At 32.5% G+C, this 24,738-nt stretch overlaps 1 protein-coding gene across 2 annotated transcripts in view; it reads right to left on the bottom strand.

Moving 5' to 3' along the window:
• Positions 1-24,738, bottom strand: part of ATF2 (activating transcription factor 2) — a 119,705-nt gene that overhangs the window by 27,604 nt on the left and 67,363 nt on the right. For both annotated transcript variants that reach the window (XM_074303050.1, XM_074303051.1), the window contains exons 5-9: positions 24,304-24,422; positions 24,033-24,161; positions 20,893-21,071; positions 17,360-17,474; positions 14,923-15,009 (exon numbers count right to left, since the gene is read on the bottom strand). In XM_074303050.1, coding sequence (XP_074159151.1) covers positions 14,923-15,009; positions 17,360-17,474; positions 20,893-21,071; positions 24,033-24,161; positions 24,304-24,422 — 629 coding nt within the window. The remainder of the gene's footprint in view (positions 1-14,922; positions 15,010-17,359; positions 17,475-20,892; positions 21,072-24,032; positions 24,162-24,303; positions 24,423-24,738) is intronic.

The following is a 24,738-nucleotide window of genomic DNA, read 5'->3' as shown; positions in this document are numbered from 1 at the left end:
GCCCTCTTCAACAATGAGATGAACCAAATCAGTTCCAATAGAGCAGTAATGAATTGAACCAGCTACACCAAGTGAAAGAACTCTGGGAAATGAGTATGAACCACTTCATAGAATTCCCAATCCCTCTATTTTTGTCTACCTGCATTTTTTATTTCCTTCACAGGTTAATTGTACACTATTTCAAAGTCTGATTCTTTTTGTACAGCAAAATAACTGTATGGACATGTATATATATATATATATATATATATATATATATATATATATATATATATATATATATATATATTGTATTTAACATATACTTTAACATATATAATATGTAATGGTCAACCTGCCATCTGGGGGAGGGTGTGGGGGGAAGGAGGAAAAAAACTGTAATAAAAAAGTTTTGCAATTGTCAATGCTGAAAAATTATCCGTACACGTATCCTGTAAATAAAAAATTATAATTAAAAAAAAAGAAAAAGAAAGAAAGAAAGAAAGAAAGAAAGAAAGAAAGAAAGAAAGAAAGAAAGAAAGAAAGAAAGAAAGAAAGAAAGAAAGAAAGAAAGAAAGAAAGAAAGAAAGAAAGAAAGAAAGAAAGGAGGAGAGAGAGAGAGAAAGAAAGAAAGAAAGAAAGAAAGAAAGAAAGAAAGAAAGAAAGAAAGAAAGAAAGAAAGAAAGAAAGAAAGAAAGAAAGAAAGAAAGAAAGAAGGAAAGAAAGAAGAAAGGAGGAAAGGGGGAAAGGAAGGAGAGAGAAAGATCCTCTTCCCCACTATTGCTGTTTTGTTATTTTTCTCATATCACTGTTGGAATTTCTTTCAGGCAATTTTATCATGAACACTAGCTCTGAACCTCTGGTCTAACTATAATAATACTTTTCAGAATTTAGTGGCTACACATTTCCAATGATAAGCTACAGAGAGTAGAGAAACTAACTAGAAGGCTTTAGGCAATAGCTTGGGCTTCAGAGCAAGGATTTTACATGCTAAGTGAAACATTCATCTGGGTTAACAACAATAAAATTCTAAGATTACAACAAAAAAATATAACTACCCAATCAGTTTTCTCCACATTTGTATTACTGAAAAGACAGTATGACCCAAGAAGTGAAAAGCAAACAGGTCTTGGAACCAAAGGACCAGCTTTCAATTCCCAGCTCCATAAAGCTAGGGGATGGATTTCAGGCAAATAATGTCTCAAAACCCATTTACTTATCTAGAAAATGGTAAAAACAATAGTTGAATGATGCTATGTTTCAGGGTTCTTAAGGACTCTTCTCTCCATCACACTCTCGAAAAAAATTACGTTACACTAAAAGTTAATGACATTCAAATTTCCTAGACACTATACATACATCTACTTTCAAATGGATTTTTTTCCCCTACATAACATGTCCTGATATCTGAATAGGTTGCTTGGCAGAAACCTGGAATGTTGTTTGTAATCATGTAAAAGACTCTTCATTATAAAATATGCATTTTCTAATGCTTAGCAGGGTTCTAGGTACATTGTAGCTCAATAAAAAAATGTAATAAGAAAAAAGTTATAAGAATGAGAAAATAAGCTGATGTCAAGTAGGGTGTATTTTGAAAAGTTAACTTCTAGAGTAAATTAAAGTTATTACTCTGGGCAAGCTACTTTTCTCTACCTAAGATTCCTCATCTATAAAATGAAGATAATAAAACCAACTTCCAGAATTGCTGTGAAAATAAAATAACATTGCCAAGTTTTTGCAAACCTTAAGTACTATGTAAATACTAATTATTATTACTGCTGCTTTTTTACAGTATTTTGAGGATATTCACACCTCAATGTACCATTCGTAACTCAAATTCAACACCAAAAAATTGGATTTATTGTCTCTCCTTCTAAATTTGCTTTAGTATCAAAGATGACCTCCTTGCTATATAGCATGGCCATCTCCCCTCCTTCCTCAGATGTTTCTATGTTTCAACTTCCATGCTACTGAGTTCCTTGAAAACCAGAACTGTCTTGCTTTTCTTTGTATTCCAGTGCCTAGCAAAGTGCCTGGCATATAGCAAGTGTATAATAAATGCTTGCAGACTAACTGCTCTTTTCTTGTTATTGGCACTACCAGCTTTTCAATTTCCCCTGAGTAAAATTTTCATCATAGTAATAATAATAATATTATTTATAATAATAAAGTAATAAATCAGTAGATTTCCCCCTCCTCCTACCTCCAATATAATTCATTTTCTGATGAAAGAACAAAATCATTACATTTATGCATAAAGCTGCTCTTTAAAATGTTGTACAAATAAACTTTAACATTATAAAGTATTCAAAATCAACTTACATATAAAAAAATTAGAACTATATATGCACACTTCAAAAAAAGAATTATAGTGTTCTAAAATATTCACTTAGAAAATGCTATATCCCAATTTAGATAATTCTGAGATTCCCAAAACAAAAAGTTTAGATTTGGTGAGTTTGTGCCTTTTACAATAGATATCCTGTCTTAGGTTCTCTGTTATATCTTGAGTTAACCCCTACTGTCATACCCCAAATATTTCAATTTATGATTCTTACTCTGATATTCTCTAACAACTCTAATTTGATTCCTTTTTAATATTCTTCATAAGAAATAATAAAACATAAAACATTCAGATATAGTCTTTTAATTATTCAAAAAAAGGAAAGGTTTTTTTTTTAACCATCTCAATTAAAAATGATGAGCAATCACTTAAATATGGTTTATATGTATTAGCCAAGTTTTAATGAGAAATCTAATTGGGTTATTAAATTTTAAGGGTAGCAATCTTTCTACATCTCCTGTTACTGCTATTTTTGTGTCTTTAGTGAGGGACTGATTATATTTCCCACCTGAACTGATGAAAGTTTTATGTGTATGGCTTTTTTTTTTTTTTTTTAAACATTCAAAGCATTTTTTTCTTTTTTTGAGGTTGGGATTAAGTGACTTGCCCAGGGTCATACAGCTAGGAAGTGTTAAGTGTCTGAGATCAGATTTTAACTCGAGTCCTCCTGAATTCAGGGCTGGTGCTCTATCCACTGCGCCACCTAGCTGCCCCTCATTCAAAGCATTTTTATGATTTATTCTTATATATCTAATTTCTTGGTTAACTAAAATCAAAAAGTTATCTGAGGAGCTAATCTTTAATAATTTCCAAATATAATATGAAAATGAACTCCTTTATTTTGTAACATGTATTGATTTAATAAACATGATTTGTTTCAGGAAAGCTCATATAGGACAAATAAGTCCTAATTTCTTATTGTAATTCACTAGGTACATATAAATTGAAGGTTAGTTTTTCAGTCATTCCAAAGTATATTTTGTAAAAATGAACAATTTGTAAACATTTCTAGTCAAGTTCTTTTTTATTCTCCAAAGAAAACCTCACTCATTATTAAAGTTATTTTTAAACACTAGAAAAACCAGTGTATAGTTGAAGAACAAAACTACATAGATGGATCCATAAGGCAAAGAAAAAGAATAGCAAGATGAAAACTTTTTATTTCAAAGTAAAATTATGTTTTGTGTCAATTGACACATCTAGTCATTCTAGTGTTAAAAAAAACATTTCAGGAAATTTTTTCTCCCTTTTCCATTTGTCTCCCACTGTAAGTCAATCAACAAATAAAATAATTTTTTCTCTCTCTCCAGATAAATTTTAGTATTTAAGAATAGTTATCACAAAGAAAGCATATCAATCATTTACTATCTGTACTAAAAGAGGTAAAGAGTGATGTAGATACTTCAAGTTAAGGTGAGTTTAATTATACTTTCCCAATTATATATTTTTCAAATATATTTGGGTAACACCAAGGTCAGCTGGAATCCTACAAATCCTATCTACCTCACAGTACTCTTATGAGAAATGCACTTTGCAAATCTTTTAACATGCTATATGAGGGCAATACAATCCAACACATACTTGAATGGGAACCCTTCAATATCAGTGGTTTCCCTTTGAAGTTCATGACAGTAGTCAAAGTTTTGTTGTTGTTGTTGTTAAAAATTCTTTAATAATCCCTAAAACAGTAGATAATTTTCCAGTTATACTACAAATGTATTTTTTCCTTTAAAACAAGCAAATGCATATTGGAAGCATTGCAGGTTTAGTTCTGTAATAATACAAAATCTTCATTTTCACATGCACAATGACTATGATTGAGTAGTGATCAAGTCACTCTTGCTATTTATGACTAAGCATTTGTTTTCGGTTTCTCTACCTATTATCAAATTGTTTCCAAACCTCCACACGGGTTCAACATTTGGCCTCAAACCAATTCTCAACAGATGGTTGACAACACACACATTATCATTTGTGTTTTCTGTGTTCCACCAGAACAAACTCCCTTGTTCCATTATCTTGTAAGCATATCTTATAGACAGTGTAATCATGTGTTCAAGATGTTATGCTTGCTTTTATGCAGTACAATTATCAGGCTGAGCTGTTTGAAAACCAAAACTGCTAGGTATGAGCATTAAATAACTTTTTACTCCCAATATCAAGGTTTTCTGATTTACATTTATCCTCCACTTATGTTACTATTGTATTATCTGGCAGATTTTGAACTAGTTAATAATACTGATTGTTCAGGAGAGGTTTTGGGTGTATTTTTTTTACACTGGGAAATGAGTGTAAACTGTTTGCATTTTTGTTTTTCTTCCCAGGTTATTTTTACCTTCCGAATCCAATTCTTCCTTTGCAACAACAACAAAAAAATTCGGTTCTGCACATATATATTGTATCTAGGATATACTATAACATATTTAATATGTATGGGAATGCCTGCCATCTAGGGAGGGGGTGGAGGGAAGGAAGGGAAAATTCGGAACAGAAGTGAGTGCAAGGGATAATGTTGTAAAAAATTACCTATGCATACGTACTGTCAAAAAATGTTATAATTATAAAATTAATACAAATTAAAAAAAAAAGTCAGATCTTCCTAGTTCTTAATATTTATATATAAAATGCTTATTATATATAAACATTGTTAAAAATGGAGTAACACATGAAATTAAATTTTTTAAGTATACTGTTATTTCAAATTAGTGGTTATCATTATCATTAATTTCTGTCAATTGGTTAAATGATCAAAATAAATTCCCTCCCCCACCAATCTCTTAGTAACACAGCTTGTAAAATTCTTCTACATGTTCCATTACATTTTATGAGTGAGCATTTTCACTATATTTTTGTTTTAATATAGAGAAAAATTTGATATGGAACTAGATTTAAAGCTGTATATTAAATATAACAGATCACAATGCAAATAAAAATTTTAATATCAAAATTACCTTCATATGTGACAGACATTATATTAAATATATTCTAAGTTGTAACTTATTTCATTAAAAATGGTGTTCAACAAAATGTATAAGATAAGGAAATTTAATAGAAAGTTTTCACAACAATAGTAAGCAAATAAGGTCTTCCTGAATGACTTATTTTTAATTCTTATAGAATGGATCTAAATGAAATAATTTAATTATTTTATACTTAGTTATATAATCTTATATTTAGAGTTTTCATAATTTTAAGTAGAAGAAAATCATATCATGATCACAATTTATGATACAAATTTTAATTTGGAGCTTTTTTTGGCAAAAAAAAAACGTCACTGAGGTCTCAATGAAGAAATCTAAATAATTATTATTATATAAAATTACCTTGGATGTTCAACCATTTTTTGTTGTTGAAAGGGTGATATATTTCTCATATACCCCAAACAAAACTAATTATCTTTTGCTAAAACCTGACCCCTTTCTAAACTTTGTTCAGAACACTAATATTCTTCTAGACATCCAGACTCACAATCCTGGTGGAGACCATTATCTGTTTCAGCTCCTCAATCTCCTTCACTTTACATAACCAATCAGTTGCCCAATTTTGTAATTTCTACCTCTACTAAATTTTTTCTTTTACTTCTTTCCACTCACATGGCTACCAGCTATTTTAAGTTCTTATCACTTCTTAGACTATGTGATTTTCTTTAACTGTTAATACTGAAAAAAAATCACTCCTCTAATTCAATAAACTCCAGTGGTTCCCTAATACTTCTTAGGAGCTAATATATGCTCAATTAATTTAAATCTGGTCCGATTTTATTTCTAGTTATATTACACAGCATCTCCCTTCCTAAGTATTAATCTAGCCAAATTGACCTTCTCCTTGTCTCTCATACATGGCACTCTCATTTTCTGGCTAGCCCCTATTCCTTGAATCCAATTTCTTTACCTCTGACCCCTAGTTACCTTCAAGATGGCTTAGCTTACAGACTACTTTCTATGTATCTTTGTTGATTCCTTACAGTTACAAGGCTTCTCTGCCCCCTTCTTTTGTTTGTATATAAGGAAGTACACATTTTCTCTCCTAATTAGACTTTAAAATTCTCAAAAGCTGTTCCACTTTTGCCTTAGTACCTTACACATAGTAACTAGCCTATAGAAAGCACAAGTGTTTGTTACAGAATGATTGAAAATATTATTTTGGATACTGATTCAACTTTTTGTTATTTGTATAATCTATAACTTTATCCAAGTCACTGAAAAGAAAGCTAACTGGCAGTAGGCTAAGGACATATGCCTGGATCATTGCATTTCAAAATGACAACACAACATCCACAGTGATGACAGACTCATACAAACCCAGTCTTCCCACTGGCTATTCCTTATACATGACTCCCTCTCTTGATTTAGCACTAGATACTTTTCCTGCTTGGTATGTTCTCATTCCTCACTTTCAACTCACACTCAGTTTATTCCTTCAAGATTCATCTCAAAACACTACTATCCACATAAAGCCTTTTCTGACTCTCCAAATACTATTTCCCCTCTCCCTAAACTATTTACATTTATTTTGATTTTATTCTTGATAGTCTTATATCACATGTCCTTTGCCTCCAAGCTTCCTGAAAGCAAGGGCTATTTTATTTTTTTTCTTCCCCAAGGATTTCTATAGTGCTTGGCATATAGAGGGCACTTAATGTTTGTTGACTGATTCCATTTTGCACCTAGTCAACTATATTGTTCTCTACACTTTCACTTTTTCCATGAGTTAATATAAGTGTATAAGTCTATAAGTTATGTGAGTTTGAGCTAAACGTTCATTTAGTAGTAGCAGTGTCAAAAAAATAAAATTATATAGCATGACCTGTTCCTGATGAAGAAAATGATGTTTTCTCTTTGTTCATCATTTTTTTTGGTAGATGCTTATTAATGTCTTTTAATAAAATGTTATAGAATTTTGCCAGAAATCAAAGTCAAAATCACTGGATTATAATTTACAGCTTCTACTCCTTCCTTTAATGAAAAATAAAAAGGCACCTGCTATTCTTCTCCAATCCTGAAGGACATCTTTTGTCTTCATGATCTTTCAAAGAGTAGAAAGGAGAAATGGATCTGGTGAGTCCAGCCCAATTGATGGACTTTATTTTGAATGAAAAGAAGATGACAGCAAGAACATCTAAAGAATACAGACTCCACACTTTTCTGTGCTGTCTTCTTGGAGCATTCTCCTATATAAGTGCTATGTTAGCATGAGTCTGCAAAAACTATTGTATTTACCTGAATAAAGTGGCAGACAAAACACACAACATTTCTTAAGAAAACCAAGTCAGAGATGTTCTCATAAGAATTATAGCTTCTTTACCTCAAAATGCATGATTATGATGGCAATAAATTTGGAGGATGGCTTAGAATTTTCTCCTGTTATCTCTCATATCCACAAGTAGGGAGGTATAATTAATTAAGGAAAGAATAATTGCAAGAACAATGATAAATACTTTGATTAATCTGAGCTTCCAAAATCTTTGGACTAAAGATCCTTTGACAGTATCCAAGTTATTTGCAAATGTGACTGATTATATGTAATATCTGTAATACAGAATACAATTTATATTATTGTACATTTTTAACTTCACAATTGATAAAGAATTCCTTGGTAAGTCAAATTACCTGTTATTTTGAGTGGTGGATAGAGAGATGGGAAAAAATAAATGATAAAGAGATGACTCAAATAAAACCATGTCACACTTTCCAACGACTGTTTTATTTTTTAACAAGCACAACTATCTAAAGTGTTGATTTAGTGATTCTTTCTAGTTACAAATTCTCACCTGCTTCTCTTGTTCCTATGTAAGAGGATACTCCTATGTAAGAGACAGTATACATTATCTCTCCTTGCTAGACTTTAAACACTTAAAATATAGGGGTTGTTTTACTTCTGCGTTGGTACCTTTACACATAGTAACTGGCTATCTATATTGTTATCTATTTTGATTGTAAAATGCCATCAACCTCTTGGGTTTTAATGTGATTAGAAAATCTTGTCAAATAAGCATATATCATTAATGAATTTTTAAAAATAAAATGAACTTTTGAATATGAATTTCAAGATGAATGATTATCTATTTAAGTGGGTCACATGTTCTGTAGTCATTGTAATTATGATTTTCTGCTTCTTGCCTAGCATAATTATCTGCTTTAGACATGTAACTATTTGCAAGTCACATACATTAGAATACAACTGTGAAAGTTGAGAACTTTTGAGAAATGCAGTGCTTCTCTGGTTCTGTTTTTTTCCCTCTCACCTAGTTTCTGTGATTTTGAAACAACATGAAATGAATATTAAAATTTTCAAATTAAAAAAAATATATATAACTTTGCCAAATACCAAACCCAACTATAGATAGAACAACATTGTTCTTTGTTGTTCAATCACTGCAGTGATATCTGACTTCTTGTGACCTTATCTGGGATTTCCTTGGCAAAGATACTAGAGTGGTTTGTCATTTCCTTCTAATTCACTTTACAGATGAGGAAACTGAGGCAAACAGTTAAGTGACTTGCTCAGTGTCATACAACTAGTGTCTGAAGCCACAGTTGAACACATTTGAACTCTATTTGCTGTGCCACCTAACTGCCTGTATATTCTTCTAATTTACTTTTATGTTAAAAACATATGGTACACTTTACACCTCTCAAATTGGCTAAACTGACAAGAAAAGATTAAGATGAATGTTGGAGGGGATATGGAAAAGCTAAGACACTAATACACTGTTGGCAGAGTTGTAAACAGATCCCAGCCATTCTGGAGAGTAATTTGGAACTATGTTCAAAAAGTTATCAAACTGTACATACCTTTGACCCAACAGTGTCTCTATTGGGATTATAGCCCAAAGAGATCCTAAAGGAAGAAAAGGGACCTACATGTACAAAAATGTTTGTAGCAGCCCTTTTTGTAGTGGCAAGAAACTGGAAACTTAGTGGATGCCCATTAGTTGGAGAATGGTTGAATAAGATATGGAATATGAATGTTACGGAATGTTATTGTTCTATAAGAAATGATCAGCAGGATGATTTCAGAGAAGCCTGGAGAGACTTACATGAACTGATGCTAAGTGAAATGAGCAGAATCAAGCAATCATTGTACAAAGCAATAGCAAGATTATTAATCAACTCTAATGGATGTGGCTCTTTTCAATAGTGAGAATGATTCAGGCCAGTTCTAATAGATTTGTGATGGAGAGAACCATCTACACCGAAACAAAGGGCTGTGGGTACTAAGTGTGGACCACAACTTAGCATTTTTACTTTTGTTGTTGTTGCATTTTATTTTCTTTCTCATTTTTTTTTCCCTTTTTGATCTGATTTTTTTTTTTGTGCAGCATGACAAATGTCTAGAAGAAATGCTATATTGAAGTACTTTCTGTCTTGGGGGAGAAAAGTTGGGAAAAGGAAGGGAGAAAATTCGGAACAAGGCTTTTCACCTATCTTCACATGTATTTTTTTGGGGGAAAGCTATTATAATAAAAACAAAACAAAAAAATATGGTGTTCAATCTTATAACATACAATGTAAAAATATCTTCCAAAACAATGTCAATTTTAGGTTTTTTCAAAGTTTATCATTTCATTCTAATTTATAAAATTCCATTTTATATTCTAAGATGTCAAGATTTAAAAAAACATGATTTTGTCAGTAGATGCAGACAAATTTTTTAAAGATATAAAAAACAAAACAAATAATACTAGGAAACTTGATAATATGCAGATCTTTACTTAAAAAGTGGTTTCTACCTAAACCTACAAGTTCCATATAGAATCAGGATAAATTAGAGGCCTTTCTACTAAGATCAGGGGCAAAACAAGAATATCTATTATCAACATAATTGATAATAACTGATAATACAGCTAAAAATGCCAGCTATAATAATAGATAAGAAAAAGGAATTGAGGAAATAAACATAATTAAGAAACATACTTTTTCCTTTTTTGGACATGACATAGAAGAAAATTTCCTTAAGAGATCCCTAGAAATTGAAACAACTTAATAAAATGTATCCACACTCGTTCTATATATTAGGAAAATCCAGAAAAAAAGAAAATTCCATTTAAAGTTAATTAAAAAAAGCCTTATAAAACTCTTGAGTTTGCCTTTCAAGACACATAGAGAAATTATATGAATACCACTACAAAATACTTTTTACACAAATTAAAAACAGATCTAAATAACTGAAGAAATAGTAAATGCTTTTGTCTAAACTGAACCAATGTAATACAAAGGACAATTTAACTAAACTGATTTACTCATCCAATGTCATGCCAATTAAACTCCCAAATTATTATTTCATAAAGCATGGAAAGGACAAAGGAAGACAAAAAGTCAAGAATCTCAAGGGAAATAATTGAAAGAAAAAAAAGTGGGAAGGGAAAGGGCTTACCAATTCAGATTTCAAACTAAAAAGCAGTAATTATCAAAATGATTTAACACCAAGTAACAGAGCTACCACCTGTGGATTAATTAGGTAAATGATTACAAAAACAAATGAACATAGTAATCTATTACTTGATAAATCACAGAAATACAGTATTTGATAAGTCCAGATCCCAGGTATTGGGATAAGATTAACTATTCAACAAAATCTGGTAGGAAAATTGGAAAGCAATTTAACAGAAAATAGGTACAGACTAATAGCTCACAACAGATATGAAGCTAAGCCACTAATGTACTTGTCTTAGACATAAAATTCTTTAATAGTATAAGCAAATTAGGTGGTCAAAGAAGAAAATATATGCCTAAAGAGCAGACAGGATCACAGAAAATAGACAGTTCTAATTATATAAAACTAAACTGCTTTCTCAAACAAAATCAGAAAGTAAGTAGTAACTGTGCATCAATTTTCTCTGATAAAGGTACCATTTCCAAGCTATGCAGGGAACTGAGTTAAATTAATACGACTAAAAACCATTCCCAGATTGATAAGTGGCTGAAGAATATGAAGAGACCAATTCTCAAGAGAAAAAATCCAAGCCATTTATAGCCATATGAAAAAAAATTCCAAATCACAAATCAAAGCAACTTAAAAGAAATATGGGAGGGGATATAGGAATTCAGGTATAGCAATGTCTATCAATTGTAGAACTGTGGAATTGTGGACCGGTCTACTTATTCTGGTAAACAATTTTGAACTACACTTCAAAGATTTTTTGTTTATCCTTTTATCAATAGAATTCTATTTCATTCAAAGGCACTACCTTTCTCCCAGTATCTCACATTCACAATCTTGTTATTATGCATAACTCTTCACTCTTCCTCATTCTAAATATCCAATCACTTATTAAGTTTTGTTTTTTAGACTGTTTTCTCCATTCACACAGCTACCACCTTATTTTAGGCCCTCACTGCCTGTTATGTAGATTATTACAGAAGCTTCTAATAAATCTCTCTGCCGTTAGGTCCATCCTAATACTCCAGTTCATCTTATATATTGCTATGTAACAAAGTAATTTTCCTCAAGTGCAAGCTGTCTATGGCATGTCCTTATTCAACCAGTAGCGTCCCATTATCTCTATGATCAAATATAAACTTTTGTCTTTAGCTTTCCAAGGCCTTTATATCCGGGCCCCAAACTATTTAATTTCTTTGGACATTAACCTCCCACCTGGACTCTGATCCAATGAAACTGGTCTTCTTTCTGTTCCTCAAATACTGCCCCCTCTCCACCCCTTATAACATAAGGAATTCATTACAGTAACTACCTTATGTATTTGTTTATTTTCTATTTATACTATACATCTTTTAAACGTACTTATCTCCCTCATAATAATAGAATCACACTGAAAGCTTATAGGTTTTGTACAAGGATCTGCAATATCTAGGATAGTACACATACAAAGTAAATACTTACTGATGTGGTACTTAGCTTGTTGAATATATATAAACAAACTTCTCTCCTATCCTTTTCTATTCTATATGACATTCTTTTATCCTAAAATCTACTGACACAGGTAAGGATATCTTTCTACCTCTTCAGATTTTTTTAAAATTTGTTTTGTTCAAGATTAGAAGGGAAGTAACAAATTGGGAAAATATTTTTAAAAGGAAAGGTTCTGACAAAGGTCTCATTTCCAAAATATATAGAGAACTGACCCTGATTTATAGAAAACCAAACCATTCTCCAATTGATAAATGGTCAAGGGATATGAACAGACGATTCTCAGATGATGAAATTGAAACTACTTCCACTCATATGAAAGAGTGTTCCAAATCACTACTGATCAGAGAAATGCAAATTAAGACAACTCTGAGATACCACTACACACCTGTCAGATTGGCTAAGATGACAGGAACAAATAATGATGAATGTTGGGGGGTTGTAGGAAAACTGGGACACTGATACATTGTTGGTGGAGTTGTGAAAGAATCCAGCCATTCTGGAGAGCAATTTGGAACTATGCCCAAAAAGTTGTCAAACTGTGCATACCCTTTGACCCAGCATTCCTGTTATTGGGATTATATCCCAAAGAAATACTAAAGAGTGGAAAGGGACCTGTATGTGCCAAAATGTTTGTGGCAGCTCTTTTTGTTGTAGCTAGAAACTGGAAGTTGAATGGATGTCCATCAATTGGAGAATGGTTGGGTAAATTGTGGTATATGAAGGTTATGGAATATTTTTGCTCTGTAAGAAATGACCAGCAGGAGGAATATAGAGAGGCTTGGAGAGACTTAAATCAACTGTTGCTGAGTGAAATGAGCAGAACCAGAAGATCACTATACACTTCAACAACAATACTGTATGAGGATGTATTCTGATGGAAGTGGAAATCTTCAACATAAAGAAGATCCAACTCACTTCCAGTTGATCAATGATGGACAGAAATAACTATACCCAGAGAAGGAACACTGGGAAGCGAATGTAAATTGTTAGCACTACTGTCTATCTACCCAGGTTACTTATACCTTCGGAATCTAATACTTAACGTGCAACAAGAAAATGGTATTTACACACATATATTGTATCTAGGTTATATTGTAACACATGTAAAATGTATGGGATTACCTGCCATGGGGGGAGGGAGTGGAGGGAGGGAGGGGATAATTTGTAAAAATGAATAAATTAAAAAAAAAAAAAAAAAAAGGAAATTTGAGGTAGTACAGTTCTTTTTGTAGCTCTTCATATAGTAAAACAATAAGATAGTGGGTTGCAAGAAAAATTATGGGAGTTTTCTGGAAGCATATATAATTAAAATAAACATTCTTATGCATCTACCCTTAAAAAAAAAATTTGTTTTGTTTTGTTAAATGCTTCCTCCATTGTTGTAAAAATAGACTTCATTCTCCTAGTTAACTTGAAGAGTGGAAGGCATTTCTAAAACTCCATTTTCTCTTTTAGAATGGAGATCCACTGATAATAGGTGGCAGTCTTGTTCACTACCAAACTATGGTATACTTTATGAAGGACAATGCAAAATCATTCCTAGTCTTCTCATCTTTAGGAAGGGGAAATCATTAGTCTTTTGCTGTTCTTCTTACCAGCTCACCTAAAGAAGAAGACTGCGGCAAATTGCCTGTGTGTATCTCTTGAGTTTAAAATAGTTTAAAGATTTCTAGTTTCCACCTGAGTGCTATCTATTAGCAACTTGCCACACCTAACTTCTTTTCCTTTATTAGATTCCCTAGTCTTAGTAACTACCTTCACATCCAGCTTAAGTTTTCCTTCTCCTGCAGCTTTAATTTTCATCCATCAGTCTGAGTTTTCCAACTTTTCCTCATGCTCCTTTCTCCTTCCCACATTCAATCTCCTGTCGTCTTTTATAATTACAAGAAAAGGTCTCCAAATAATCTTCATGATTCCTACTTTTGCCCAAACCCACCTAGATCCTTCTACACAAGCTGGATGAAGATACTATTAAAGTATTCCATTACTAAGTAAATTTGGGAAATGCTTTTCTTAAGATTTTTTTCCTGACAGCAAATGTCTTAAGTTGCAGAGTGATTAAAAAATAATTTAAAAAAATTCATTGAATCATTCATAACTTTCTTAGATTACAAAGGGACTTACTAGTTTAACCTCTTCATTTTATAGATGATGAAATAAATTCAGTGAGGTTAAGTGACATGCTTCAGGTCACACAATATGATTATGACAGAGCTAAGACTAGAATGCAGGCTTTTTATTCCTAGGTGATTACTTTTCTCAATGTTAAATAGCTTTTTTCTAACTCTGTTTCTTACTATCTGGGACAAATAAAAAGCTGTTGCTTTCCTTAATATAAGTTTGATCATCTAACTAAACAACTTAGAGAATATTTGTGATTACTATAACATTAATAACATTACATTTGTACCTCCTTAGGAGAGTTAATTTAGTGAGCTAAATTTTTGCTGTAATGCAAACAATTTCCACTAGGAGGAGCAAGGGAGTTTGGAACTTTTGAATCAAGGCAGTACAAGAAAAGTTTATAATCTTCGGAATCAACCTATACTTTATGAACAGTTTGTCTTCTTGAAGAATTCAGCTCTCTAATGCTCTACAAAATAAAATCTTTAAGACTAAAGCATTTAGGACTAAGTAGCACACATAAATCAGGTACATTATATAAAAAACATATCCACAACAGACTCAAAGGAAATTTAAAAGATTTTTTAAAAAACCTCACTCACCATTTTAGCCTCTGACTGCACTGGTTGTGGGGAAGAAGGACCTGGGATTCCTGGGATACTAGGCACCATGGTGACAGGTCTAACAAGCTGCACAAAGATGTTATAATTTATTTTTTCTACAGAATATACTTCATTCTGTTTATACAATAGGTAATATAACAAAAATGCTATCTAAAAATTTGGAACCTCTCCCACCCTAACCTATTAGCAACTGAGAACAGTATATGTCCATATGAGTGTATGTGTGCTTACACATACACACATATATATATACAATACACAATTCTTTTTTAATTCAACAAGCATTTTTTTTCTCATGACCCTCTCCTTCGGTCCTGATTACTGAGTTTCATAATTTCATTATGTATTCTTGCCAAAAATAATAATAATAATAATAAAAAATTCTCACAAATTTTGCAATTATATTCAGATTTTGAAACCAGAAATAAACAGCATATCATTGAAAAGTATCTTAAGTGTATAAATGTAATTAGCCTTTATAAGACATTTTAAAGGAACCAGAAATGACCAGGATGAACTTAAAATTTTCTCAGAAAAGATTAATGGAATAGTTACTTCCACTGATTTCTCAACCCGAGATACTATCTGCAAGGTAACATCTAATAGTATCTATGAGATAGATTAACAACTATGTGCCTACTGCAATTCTTAACAGTTCGTTAAATGAAGGACATTTGTTGTATCTGACTAAATGGTATTTTAAAATCTTATTAAAATAATTGTTATAAAACATTATGCTGACTACAAAGATGGAGCTGCACAGATACTTATTTTGCTAAGGAACTTGGAGTCTTCTTTTTGATTAAAGCTCATGATGCTGATGTAAATTGAAATTAGGTCAAAGTACATTACTTTTTTAGCCATTCAGGTTGCTTCTACCATAGTTTGAAATTTAAGCACTTTATGATTATAATTATTATATTCAGTTACTGAAGTAATCACAAAGACTTAATAATTCCCAAATTTATCATAAAAATATACAGAAGCATGATGCTTTTAATAATTGCTGAATTCACTTGCAGGCTGCTTGGTATTAACAACAGTGATCTTTGAAATAGACTTTTAAAGCTAAAAATCTGGCGTTAAAAAGCACTACATATATATATAGAAACATAAGAGCTGAAATATATGTTTACATACATACATACATATGAGGAAAATGGTAGGAAGAGAATGTAGAAAAAATTCACTATAGTAATATATATATATATATAGAGAGAGAGAGAGAGTAATTCTCCTTGTCTTATTTCTGAGTAATGGTCATGGTGAAGGACTGGCGTTTTAGTAGTAAAAAAAACTCATATAAGGAAATTCCCTCCACCAGTGCCTGGTAATTTGTATAGTAAAATGCCTGTAGTATAAGAATGGCTATAGTTCCAGAACAAGCAGGGCTTGAACCTAGATTTTTCTTACTTGCAGCTTTGCTTTCTATTCTCTGTGTTGTCTCCCACTAAAAAAAAGCTAAAAGATATATTCTAAGAAGCTGTCAAGACATCATTTTATTTTGAATGAGAAATCCTAACTACTCAAATTTAACAATATTAGTAGTAATGTTATTAATATTCATCTATTATTGTAAGGCTTGCAAAGCACTTTATAAACATTGTCTCTTTTTATACTCATAAAACACTGAGAGGTAGGTGCTATTATTACTCCCGTTTTACAGATAAAGGAACAGACAACAGGTCAAATCAAATGAGTTGTCCACAGACTCCCTTCTCTATGATGTTCAAAGCTCTTTATATTGAAACCCACCCACTAACCTTCCAGACTTCTTACACCTTCCCATATATTCTATGATACAGTGGTACTAGTCTCCTCACAGTTCCTAAAAGACACTGCATCTCTCAACTGACCTTTGCACTGACGATTTCATAAGCCTAGAATATATGACCTCATCATCTTCTGGCTTCCTTCAAATTCACTAAAATATCACTCAGAAAACCTTTCCCAAACCCTCTTAAATCTAGTGAATTTCCCATTGATTATTTGCTACTTACCCTGTTTATAATTTGCACACAGCTGTTTGTATGTTCTTTTACCCATAAGATTGTGAGGTATATAAGGGCAGAGATATCAGCTTTTGCCATTCTTTGTCTCCATTTGCTTACAACAATGTTTGGCACATGATAGGTACATACTATTTAATGACTGACTGACATAGCTTCCAAGTTATCTGAAACTGGATTTGAACTGACTCCAAATCTAGCACTTTATTATACCACCTAGCTGACTTTGAAAAAATATTTTACACCAAAATTTCCCTACAATATTATATAATTATCTAAAAAATTTATAATACAATTTACAAATAAAATTATCAGCAATGAAATACATTTTCTATTTATTGTTTGCTAATATTCCCTTTGCTGACCAGAAAAAAAAAAATTAAACCACATTTTAATTTCAAACTTACTGGAACTGCAGCAGGAACATGTACATTAGAATTTGTAATTGAGGCAGGAATGGCAACAGGCATAGTTTGTCCATTGGGAAGATGTAACAATAGAGGAAAAGGACCTGGTACAGGACTGAGAAACAAAATGAAGAAATTGTAAGGAAAAAAGAAAAGAAAACAGTGAAAAAAAAGTAATCTTGTTTTTAAAAAATCAAGGTTTATAACTAACATTTATTATCAAGCCAACCCTTAAAAAAAAAGAGAATTTGAAACTACTGCAATTTCACTTGAAAAAAATTGGAACCATTTGGCAAGAGGTTGCTTTTATTCATTCTCATCTCAAAAGTCTTTGATGACTATATTCTTCCTTACTCCTTGGTCTCAAATGAGGATCTCTTTATGCACAAGTGATCTATCTGTTGTTCAACACCAGATCAACTCTTTTATCAGTGTCATGCTGTCACTTAATTTCAAGTAATACCTGTCTACAGGCTGTTTTGCTACTGTTTACATGTCTTCCCCGCTCACAAAAAATCCTTTACTTGATCCATTTTTCCCTGCTAATTTCCCATATCTCTTCTCTGTTAAGGCTATTCTGAGCAATACTTTCATTTCTTTTCTTAACTCACTTCAGGCTGGCTTTTGACTTTGTCATTCAACTGAAACTATTTTCCCTCCAAAATTATAAATGATCCCATACCTGCCAGATTTAAATGGCTTTTTCTTAATCTTCATCTTTTGTGATCTCTTTGCAATCTCTGAGATGATCATCCTTTTCTCCATTATTTTCTCTCTCTAGGTTTTTATAACACTGATCTCTCCACATACTCATACTTATCTGATTGCTTCTTTTCAGTTTCTCTCTGTTGGATTTTTCATTCAGACCACAGCACCCAAACATGGGTGTCTCCCAGCCCTCTTCTCCTATTTTACTTGGTAATCTCATCACTCCTATGGATTTAATTATGATCATCATCTATGTTAATAATTTCCATATCTACTTATCTGTCTAGAATCTCTCTTTTTTCTCTTGAGGAAACCAGAGTTTATATTTTATTCTTGAAGCAACAGAAATCTTTTGGTTAGTGGAATTCTCTAAAATCCCACTTTTTACAAAATACACATTTAAAAAGCCTACTTTCCAATATAATTCAGGGATCCTGGTCACTCAATTCCAAAACTCCAGGCTTCACAAAAGAATAACAATGACAACTTTGGGATAATTCCCGGTAGAGAGCATTCTTATATAACTTTTCTCTTGCCCTCCAATTGCACATCTCCAACTGCCTACTTTATATCTTGAACTGGAAGTCCTGTGGACAACTTCAACTCACCATATCCAAAATGAAATTCAACTCCACTCCTCTTCCTAATTTCCTTAACACTACTGAGGGCCCTCTCTGTCAGTCAGTCCTGCCCTAATATGTTACCCTTGATTCTACTCTTTCACATTCCATACCCAATCATTTGCCAAGTCCTTGTTGTTTTTACCTTCCTAATATCTCATATCGCCTCTCCTCATAATGGCAACATCCTGGTAAGCACTCTGATGATATTATTCCTGAAAACTGCAATAGCCTAGCCTTCTGGCTAAGGCTCTCTCCCTTAAATGTTCACCTCACTCCAATTGATCTTCCTTGTTCAATTTCTTTTTTTAAAATGGACCTATTTAAGTAATTTATTTCCTCTTCTGTTAATCTGGGCAATCTACATTTTGTAAGTATTCATCCATTTCATTTACATTATAAGATTTATTGGCATATAATTGGGCAAAATAGCTCCTAATTATTGCTCTAATTTCCTCTTCATTGGTGGAAAGGTCACCCTTTTCATTTTTGATACTAATAATTTGATTTTGTTCTTTCCTTTTTTCTAAATCAAATTAAAGATTTATGTTTTGTTTTTTTTTTTTTTTTCATAAAACCAATCTTAGTTTTGTTTATTAGTTCAATAGGTTTCTTACTTTCAGATTTATTAATTTCCCCTTTTATTTTCAGAATTTCAAAATTGGTATTTAATTGGAGATTGTCTTTTTCTAGCTTTTTCAATTGCATGACCAATTTCACTGATCTTCTCTTTCTTTGTATAAAGATTTATGCAAATAAAAAAATCTAGAAATATAAAACTTCCCTGAACTGCTTTGGCTGCAGCCCACAAGTTTTGGTATGTTTTCTCATTATTGTCATTCTCTTGGATGAACTTATCGATTGTGTCTATGATTTGTTGTTTCACTCATTCTTTAGGAGTAGATTGTTTAGTTTCCAATTAATTTTGGGTCTATTTTTCCCTGGCCCTTTATTATATGTAATTTTTGTTGCAGCATGATCTGAAAAAAAGATTCATTTACTATTTCTACCATTCTGCATTTGATTTTGATGTTTTTATGCCCTAATACATGGTCAATTTTGTTGTGGGTTGCATGTACCACCAAGAAAAAAGTATATCCTTTCTGTTTCCATTTTCTCCAAAGGTCTACCATACCTAACTTTTTTCTAAAATTTTATTTACCTCCTTAGCTTTTTATTTATTTTGTGGTTTGATTTATTTAGTTCTAAGAGAGCAAGGTTGAGATCCCTCACTAGTATAGTTCTGCTATCTAATTCTTGCAGCTCTCAACTTCTCCTCTAGAAATTTGAATGCTCTCCACTTGGTGCATATATGTTTAACATTGATACTAGAACTTCATCATCTACGGTACCTTTTAGCAAAATGTTATTTCTTTCCTTATCTCTTTTAATTAGATCTATGTCTGCTTTTGCTTCATCTGAGATCAGAATCGCTACCCCTGTTTTTTTTTTGTTTTGCTTTTTAAACTTCAGATGAGGCATAATAGGTCTGCTCCAGACTTTTACCTTTACTCTATATTTTAACTCTCTGCTTTTAATGTGTTTCTGGTAAACAATATTATAGGACACTGCTATCAGCTTCGATTTTGTGGGAGAGTTCATCCCATTCACAGTTAAAATCACAAACTCTGTATTTTTCATCATCTTATTTTCCCCATTATATTTTTCTCTTTCCTTTCTCCTTTTGTCCCCAATCCCCCAGTGTTTTGCTCTGACCATCACTATCCTCAAACAACCCTCCCCTTTTACAGTCTGTCCCCCTTTTTTATCCTTTCCCCTTCTACTTCCTGTTCTTGCTTCTTTTAATCTCCCCATTTCCTCTACTTCAAAATGATCTTCCTTAAGTACAATCTGACCAAATCAATTCTCTATTTGGTAAAATCCAGTGATTCTTCTTACCTCTAAGATCACATATAAAATCATCTTTTTGGTGTTCCATGTCCTTCACAACATTTCATGGTGTTTTAAGTCTTTTGTAACAGGGGCTTTTAATTTTGTCTTGGAAATTAAGTTTTTGTTTTAAGGATGAGAGAAAAGAGGACAAGAAGGCAAAATGTACTGGGAGTTTTGTTTAATTCACTAAAAGGTAAATTTTTCTGAAAATTCAAATTTGTCCCAATACCCAGCCCTAATACCAACTGAATGGAAGAAATTATAAATTTAAAAGTTAATAATGTCACTTAATTATCAAATTACTTTACTTACACTATTGGCCTATTGGAGGAAGGAGCTTGAGTGATGACAGTACTTGATGTTGGAGAGGGTACTGCCTGCTGAATTATGACACTTGAGTCTGAACTTGTAAGTAGTACATTGGGAACCTGTAGTGATGCTGGACGAACTATAGTTGATGTAGGCTGTGCAGTCTGTGGTAAAGATACTTCCTATTAAACAGCAGGATAAAGGGAAAAATTTTTTAAATTTAACCAAAGTTTTTCAGTGGTCTATAACTACAACCAATACAAAGACACTGTTCCCTTGTCAACTCATTTATTTAACCATTCCTATAAAAGGCACAGTAAGGTTATTAACACCCAGCACATATTCACTGGTGAAGCACATATATTACTTTAAATAGAGACATTATTTTAATTTTGACAATTTTTAAATATATCAGACTGTAAGGAGTTCCTATTATTGTGGACTATCTTAAAATACATTATAACAGTAGCTTCAACAATAACCTTGACGAGCAGGAAAAAGTGTTACTAGAGAAACTATAATGAGCAGTCACTTGTTAGTGCCTACTAAGCAACCTGGAGAGAAGAGGCTTGGCCGAAGCAGACAAATTATAAAATATTCTGTCCAACCCCATCATTCTTATAAAAGAACACAGCACTTCACTACTTGCTGGGAACTGGGTATGTCTACAGCACAGCATAGTACAACAGAAAAAGTAACATTAAAAAATCAAAAGGAAGGGCAGCTAGGTGGCAGAGTGGATAGAGCATCAGCCCTGAAGTAAGGAGAACCTGAGTTCAAATCTGACCTCAGACACTTAACATGTCCTAGCTATATGACCCTGAGCAAGTCACTTAACCCCACTTGCCTCAGCCAAAAGCAAACAAAACAACCACCAAAAAACCCCCAAAACAACAACAACAACAAAAACCCCAATAAGAAAGGCTCTGGTTGAAATTCTACTTCTGGGCCTCTCAGTTTCTCTAAAATGACAAGGTTGGCTTCTGATATGCCTTCTAGCTCCACCTATGATCACATAATGAAGTTTCTTGTTTTCTCTCCTTTACCAATCTCAACCTTCTGCAGGTGCCAACTGACTCTAGAAATTCATATATTCCTTCTCCTGGCCAGAGTACTATTTATGGTAGCACAAAACACTCTTGGGAAAAAAACAGCTTCCCAGTGCAATGAGAGTAAGAATGTTTTTTTAACCATTAAGAAATGAAATTTTAAATATTACTTGGAGAAGTTATTTATTTCATCTTTACCTCATCCTTTAAAGCATTTTATTTTCACATATGGTTTTTAATGTACATCAGAGGTGTCAAACACACAAAAGTTTGGAAACCACCATTGATCTAGATTATGAGATATGATTGGCAATTCATCCAATAATTTATTTCTCTATCATATATCTAAATCAACATAGGTGAACAATAAGCAACAACAAAAAGCAAATAGGAAGAAGAGAGTAAAGTGGATTAAATGTGTAAACTTGTATAAAGCTTTTGAGGATCCCATGTTTCTGCCCAGCACAAAAGCCCATCTTTTAAAATACAAATGTTCTCCTGTTCTGTGACACAATTATGAATCCCAGAGGACTACCTATGATCTCTGAAGGCCTTAGGTGGCCTGAAGATCAACAAAGATACGTATGGCAGCTATAAGTAGGCTGCAATATATTATGGTTATGCTGTGAGATTGAAGGATAAAGGGTTCACTAATACATGTGTTAGAAATGCAAACTGATCTCACGCCCTTTGAAGATGAAAGAAGTTGAGAAAAACCATTCTCTAACCCAATGGTCCTCAAATTTTTAAAATAGGGGGCCAGTTCACTGGCCCTCAGACTGTTGGAGGGCCGGACTATAGTAAAAACAAAAACTCACTCTCTGTTTCCGCCCCTCAGCCCATTTGCCGTAACCCAGCAGGCCGCATAAACATCCTCAATGGGTCACATCTGGCCTTCGGGCCGTAGTTTGTTTGAGAACCCCTGGTCTAACCTCTCTCTGCTTAACAAAGTGTTAAGGGTTACTAAATTAGATGGGAAAAAAAAAATCTGTTAAGAGATTTAGAAGCAGATTCTGGCAGGACAGAGAGAAATCAAAACTATGTAGAGGTTAGAAATTGAAAAAAAAAAAAATGATAGAGATGAGAAAGATTTCTAATTATTCATTATATACTCCAAAAGATACAAACTCTTTAAAGACAAGGATTATACAGTTTTTCATCTTGATTGTCCTAGTCTGTTGGACATGGCAGGAATCTGATATTTGTCAAATTGAATGTGAAAGGAATTCTGAATCACTAGAACAGCATATTAAGTATAAGGTTTTTACTATAAAGTATGAATATGGATTTTCTGAAGAAACTGTGACATTCTAGGATCTACAGAAATATAAGGAGTATTCAGAGGTGCTAAAATGTGAGGAACCACTCCAGAGAAACAAACAAGTCACAATCTAATACAAAGTGTGTAGAAGCAGCATAGTACTGTTCAATGAGAAAGCATAGAAAAGAAAGGTATGAACCTCAGGCTTTAAGAGTATTTAGGTGGCGCAATGGATAGAGCACCAGCCTTGAATTCAAGAGGACCCGAGTTCAAATCTGGTCTCAGACACTTAACACTTCCTAGCTGTGACCCTGGGCAAGTCACTTAACCCCAGCCTCAGGAAAAAAAAAAAAAAAAGTATTTAGATAAGGATGAATAATAATAAACAGAAAAGACACTGTCATGGAATATGTAGATAGACTGAAATATTTTAAATATACACACACACACACGCACACATATATATTTGCATGAATGATATGGTGATTTGTTCATCAACATACAGGTTTATATCTGCAACATACAAGTCTAAAAAATTTACTAAAGACATTGGATCATCAGAAGTTCAAATTTTATATTAAAACACCCTAACTTATACCTCATTTCCCTCTTTTTCTTTTTTTTATAATAAAGAGGATATTTTTATTCAATACATATAAGTCTTTATTTTCCCCGATTTTTCTTTTTTAATTATATGAAATTACTGTTATACAGAATTCAGTTAACAAGATGGAATAGTAAGTTTATACTCATTTATTCAGAGTATGTAATTTTCGAATGTGACTAATTTACTCTGTTAATCTGAATTTTCCCAATAAATATAAATGTCTAACCTTTTCATCACTGGTAGTGGATTCTGGATGAGGTAAAGGACTATCCTGGTGAGATGTCTCCACAGCAGAAGGCTCTTCAATTTTGCTTCTTATGATGGGTGTTGCAAGAGGGGATAAATCTAGAGGCATCTAAAATGCAAATGTTCATTAAAATAAAGTCATTAAATAAAAAATAGACATATAGAAAATAGGTAAACATGAATCAAGATACAACAACAATAGTTAACAGTAACACTACGAAGTTTTTAAATTGCAAGTGCTGCCAACATACTTTTTTAATGTCATCTTCTGAAGCTTTTTTGAATTCATTTTCAAATGGACTTGCTAGCTCATTGAACAAACCCACTTCTTCACAGTTCTTCAAGAATCGTGTTGGCGTTGGTGTCTGATCTGAAATTTAAAAATCATATTTTAAATATTAGAAAAGATACTCTAAAATTTGGTCACTGACACAAAAACAGCAAGTAATTGAATCAATCAGCTGCTTATCTTTTCTTTGGAAAGTACTCTCTTCCTTTAAAGCAAACAAGATTTAGTTAAATTACTACAGCAGACAAGAAAGTTTCTTCAGCTTTAGAGAAATTAGTTTAAGAAGTCTTCCTTGTTCCTTATCAATGAAATAGTTGGCTATATCACTCAGGGATCAATTATTTTCAATCAAAATCATTATTACTATTCATCATGTCAGTAGAGGTCATTTTAGGTT

The sequence above is a fragment of the Sminthopsis crassicaudata genome, chromosome 3 (assembly GCF_048593235.1).
Source record: "Sminthopsis crassicaudata isolate SCR6 chromosome 3, ASM4859323v1, whole genome shotgun sequence".
In the NCBI taxonomy this organism is placed as follows: Eukaryota; Metazoa; Chordata; class Mammalia; order Dasyuromorphia; family Dasyuridae; genus Sminthopsis; species Sminthopsis crassicaudata.
This window is presented reverse-complemented; position numbering and strand designations above follow the sequence as displayed.